Source organism: Conger conger, chromosome 7 (genome assembly GCF_963514075.1).
Source record: "Conger conger chromosome 7, fConCon1.1, whole genome shotgun sequence".
NCBI lineage: Eukaryota > Metazoa > Chordata > Actinopteri > Anguilliformes > Congridae > Conger > Conger conger.
In genome coordinates this window covers 60,317,714-60,323,340 of record NC_083766.1, presented here as the reverse complement: position 1 = coordinate 60,323,340, position 5,627 = coordinate 60,317,714, and the positions used below count along the sequence as shown (strand labels likewise).

The 5,627-nt window shown below is 40.9% G+C and overlaps 1 protein-coding gene across 1 annotated transcript; it reads left to right on the top strand.

Moving 5' to 3' along the window:
* Positions 1-2,189: 2,189 nt before the first annotated feature.
* On the top strand, positions 2,190-3,155 carry LOC133133500 (olfactory receptor 1500-like). Its single transcript, XM_061249601.1, has one exon. It carries the CDS (start codon positions 2,190-2,192, stop codon positions 3,153-3,155), a length of 966 nt encoding a protein of 321 aa, XP_061105585.1.
* Positions 3,156-5,627: the final 2,472 nt, after the last annotated feature.

Genomic DNA, 5,627 nt, shown 5'->3' with positions numbered 1-5,627 from the left:
TTACATAAGACCAATCAAAAAAAGGATTTATAATACAGAAATGTCGACCTTCTGAGAAGTATGTTCATTTATGCACTCAATACTTGGTCGGGGCTCCTTTTTCACAAATTACTGCATCAATGCAGCATGGCATGGAGGCAATCAGCCTGTGGCACTGCTGAGGTGTTATGGAAGCCCAGGTTGCTTTGATAGCAGCCTTCAGCTTGTCTGTATTGTTGGGTCTGGTGTCTCTCATCTTCCTCTTGACAAGGTCAGGTGAGTTAGCTGGCCAATCAAGCACAGTAATACCATGGTCAGCAAAACACTTTTGGCACTGTGAGCAGGTGCCAAGTCCTGCTGGAAAAGGAAATAAGCATCTCCATAAAGCTTGACAGCAGACAGAAGCATGAAGTGGTGTGAAATCTTCTGGTAGATGCCTGCGTTGACTCTGGACTTGATAAAACACAGTGGACCAACACCAGCAGATGATGTGGAACCCCAAATCATCACTGACTATGGAAACTTCACACTGGACTTCAAGCAACTTGGATTCTGTGCCACTCCACTCTTCCTGCAGATTCTGGGACCTTGATTTCCAAATTAAATGCAAAATGTATTTTCATCTGCAAAGACAACGTTGGACAACTGAGCAACAGTCCAGTTCTTTTTCTCCTTAGACCAGGTAAAACGCTTCTGATGTTCTCTCTGGTTCGGGAGTGGCTTGACACGAGGAATGTGACACTTGAAGCCCATTCACTGGACACGTCTGTGCATGGTGGCTCTTGATGCATTGACTGCAGCTTCTGTGGCTTACGCTCCTTGCGGAGGGTGTCAATGAGTGTCTTCTGGACAACTGTCAAGTCAGCAGTCTTCCCCATGATTGCCCGACCAAGTACTGAGTGCATAGAGCGATTGAACTCTGTCTGCCTGACTAGGTAAATAAAGCCTCAGTTTCACTTACTTCCTGGTTGCACCTGGTTTCTCCGTTTACCACCCTGACACTAAAATGACAAACCTCACTTTAGTCTATCCACTTTTTTCTAAAAATAAAAATAATTAAAACACTATTTCTGTGTGAGTATGGATAAGAGCATCTGCTAAATGTTTAAAAGTTAAATTAGACAGTGGGAATGCAGTGAAACGGTTCCATTGTTTTTCCATTAGCAGCCATTCATCTGGGTGCATCCTAATACTTGAAAACAGTATCCACTTTTCCTCCACTCATCTCTGTCTCCTATCTCAGTGGTTCCCAACTCTGGGCCTGGGGGCCACCTGTGCCTTGTGTATGATGGTTTTCATTCAAGCCACAGTTGCAATCCCACAATCCCATATGTCTAGAGGGATTATTTGCCCTCTTAAGCCACATTATGACACACATAACAAAGCATTCCATGAAGAATAACAATCTTACGTTCAAATAATTGTATAAAAGAGGTAACACGATTATTTAACTGATCAAATGAAAGATGGTGGTAGTGGTAGTGGCTAAGATGCATGACTGGGATCCTGAAGGTTGGTGGTTCAAGCCCTGGTTTGGCCAGCTGTTGGGCCCCTGAGCAAGGCCCTTAACCCCACACTGCTCCAGGGGGATTGTCCCTTGCTTAGTTTAATCAACTTTAAGTCGCTATGACTAAAAGCATTTGTTTAAATGAGTGTAATTCAAAGGTGAATCAATTGGCTCCTTTTGGCGAGAATGTGGACACATGGCCCCTAACAATAACAATTTGGAAGATGATGAAGAATTCAGAGATGAAGCTAATGACAATAAGCCAAATCTGCATTGTGACCAAACTGAAACAAGTGTTGAACAATGTAACTGAACGCTGACTCACTTAAGATGCTCAGTTGTTACCGTTTTCATGTGACTATTGGCAATATTGTACAATAAACACAATGTGAACATAGCATTTTATTCTTCATGCCATACGTACCTAGTTCTGGCATATTATGGTTAATAATTCCTCTAAACGTGAAAAGCATTAACACGCTTGTTGGAATTCTGGGATTGCAACACTAGCTGGAACAAAAACTAGTATACACAGGGTGTCCACAGGACTAGGGTTGGGAACCCCTGTCCTATCAAGAAGTAAGGGGGGAGGAGACGAGTAGAAGAATGAGGGAAACGTTTTTTGGGTATTGGGACGCATTGTGTTTCTCTTTCAGGGCCCAGAGGAAAAGCAGTCAGAGAGCCTGAAGGCCGCAACCTTGCAATGGGAATTCTCTCCAATTCCATCACGAACGACTCCATCATTAGACCACTGGGATTTTATATAGTTGGATTAACAGATTTAAAGTATACCGAGATATATTATATTTTCCTCGCCTTTGTTTATGTTGTAACCATTTTGTCCAATTCCTTCATCCTTTCCATTATATGGATAGATTATCGCCTACACACTCCAAAGTACCTTGCAGTGGCTAATCTGGCGATTGTTGACTTGGTGCTCAGTACTTCAATTATTCCTAGTATGATCAAGATGTTTTTTGAGAAAGATAACTTCCTTTCCTTCAACGCCTGTCTGACACAAATGTTTTTTTATTACTGTTTTGTCTCATTAGAGTCATTTTCCTTAACTGTACTTTCCTATGACAGGTTAGCTGCGATATGTTTCCCACTGAGACAGAACACTATCAACACTATTACCATCATGATGAGTATTTTAGTGGCAGTTTGGTCATTTTGTGTAAGTGTTGTTGTGTTTGCGGTCATAATCATGACCAGGCTGTCTTTCTGTAATGTGCTCCATGTACAGAGTTACTTTTGTGACTACACCCCCATGTACAGACTATCTTGCAATGATAACAGATTGCAGTGGTCCACTGCCTCTGCTCTGAGTTTACTTATTGTGTTTGTGCCCCTTAGTTTAACCGGCATGTCATACGTCTGTATTTTGACAGCAGTGTTTAGAATGAAAAGTGTGGAGAGCAGGTACAAAGCACTTGCAACTTGCATGGAACATCTCGTTCTCGTGGCGGTCTTCTATGTGCCAATTATGACAGTGTTTAACATAGAAATTTTTTTGTACCACGTTGATACAAACATCACTGTGCTGACCTTGTCGTTAGCCTCATGCACCCCACCCTGTCTGAACCCCATTGTGTATTCCCTGGCAACCAAAGAAATCAAGAACAGAATACTGGTTATTCTCCAGAAAGTCAAGCTAGCAGCATATTAGCAGGCATAGACCCAGCGTTTAGAGTTTTAAAATTTATTTATTTATTTATTTATTTTTTTTACAAGCAAATAACATGCACTTATTTCTCGGCTCTGGTGTTTTGGCATGTGTACTATCCAGCGGATTGGAATGACATTTATTTAAAATGATTACCTGCTGTGCATGTGTAAAAATGTTGGTGTAATTATATTTGACATATTGTGTTATAAATATTTCCTGGCATTATACCCTTCTGTGTTGCTTGTGTTACTGTTTTATTGGTGTAGAAGAGTTGTTCGTCTGTGTATGTGTATTCTCGTATTTGCCCACGTGCATATGCGTGTATGTGTACGAGAGAGTGTAAGGGAGAGATGATGAACGAACTATACACTGTTATGAGCTGGTTGCACATTTCGGCCATCAAGAACAGTGGTCCAATCACAAACCACGAAGGATAACATGAGCACCTTACACAAACCCATAATGTTTTCTGCATAAATATGTTAATTTTATATCTTGGTTAAATTTGGGGAAAGTGGATGGTGAAATAATAATGTTTTATATTTATATCTGCAATAAATATCTTAAGTAAAGACTATTTCAGGTATTACTATTGTAATGTGATTTCCTGCTTAAATAAGCTTTCGTATTTGTATCTTTGCTGGATGAACAACAATCTTTGTTTTACTTCTGGTTTGCCACAGAATTGGTCATTTCCGCTACCGGGTCGATTCTTTGAAAAAGGTATCCAATCAGGGTAGGCTCACTGAACTCAATGATACGGAATTGACGTCACCGCATGCTTCTTCTAGCGAAGTTGAAGAAACTAATATGGCGTCCAGTCCACCGTAAGTCTCATTTTCCCCATAGGCGACAATGCAAAAATCTCTGCCTTTTTCTATTAAAGTAAGGGGGCTACAGTCATATTTGAACCCAGTTATACCCCAAATACATATAACAATACGATTTAGCAAACATAATAAAAGTTAGATCGATTATGAGGTTTACATCATAATCGATCTAACTCCTGCTAGCTAGCTCACATTAATAAATACTGGCGGCAAAATAATGGCCTTCCCCCATAAAAATAGACGACATACGATGGAAACATCGAAAAATACTTTCCAGTTACCTGTCAAAATGCCTTCGTGTTCAGCTTATAATTGCAGTAATCATTCAGGTGATGCGACTGAGAAAGTCTTGTCCTTCCACAGGTAACGTGTTTTTCAATTATGATATTATCATGTCTAAAACGTAACTATTTGATGCACAGCAGGCCTAACTTAGCCAGTTTACCGCCAGTAATATTAGTGGCTAGCTAGTTTTTGTTCGGTCATGACTCATTTAACGTTAAACGTGATTCCGATCGGAATCTTTCAATTGTCCGGTTTGTGGTCTGGTCCCGATCGTACAACAGCATTGCTAGCTATGATGTCTGATCTGAGTAAATTCATTGATTTAAGAAAATTAAGTTAGCGTTCGGCGGCAGGGATGATGCAGTGGGTAGCACTGCCGCCTCACAGCAAGGAGGTTCTAGGTTCGAATCCCCGTCGGCCGGGGCCTCTCTGTGCGGAGTTTTCATGTTCTCCCCGTGTGTGCGTGGGTTTCCTCCGGGTACTTTACCTGATTGCTAAGAGACCGCATGCATAACAGTGACAATATGTTGCAGGGGCTATCTTCAGTCTATTATCTATTTATGATGTTTATTCAACTCGATCGGAAACGTTCCAAGGTACAGTTCGACTTAAATAGAACTCGTAAATTGCAACAATGGACCCCAACCGTGGGGTCATTTGTTACCCACGGGTGAGGTCAGTTGTTATAGTTGCTTAAATATTTTTAAAGAAGTTCGGGAAATTAATATTTTAAAAAAAATGTATTCATTGTATGTATTCAGGTACCTGTTTCCTCATTCTATTGTTAAAGATCGGGTTAATACGAGATGTAACCTGTTTATTCAAATTACTTTACGTTGGAGTTGAGCTCTCAGGAGCACCCCTGTTTGTCATGCAGTCATGCAGTCATGCTGGATCTGGTCTCGGCTGACCTGCACATCTCCATCAGCTTAAAATCAATAAAAATGCTACAATTCAATGCACTTTTTCTAACTGGTACCACACTAAGTAAATCGTAAATCGTAAATCTGTATGTCAAGCATATGTAACATGTGTAACAATGTACCCCACTTTTGTGTAACAATCTACCCTGCCTACTCAGCCATGATTTGCAAGGTCATGCTAGCTTGACCCAACAACTTTCACAGTCAATAAGAATATCCACTGAGAGCCCACATATTCTGCTTTTAAATCATATATGTTCTGATGTAAATCCTCAAATAGTGTCCGGGATTCTATTTGAAGCCGGGCCTCGGATAATAGACGGGGGCGTGGTCCATTCGGACAAATAAAGGCCGGTCCCCAAATACAAGCCGGGGTAATATTGCCTACCAGTTAGGCTATCAGTCCATGAGCACTAGAATACATTGTTTCGATT

Bases quoted from the DNA above. Each gene is read 5' to 3' on its own strand.
- LOC133133500 (XM_061249601.1), top strand. From the start codon at position 2,190: ATGGGAATTCTCTCCAATTCCATCACGAACGACTCCATCATTAGACCA.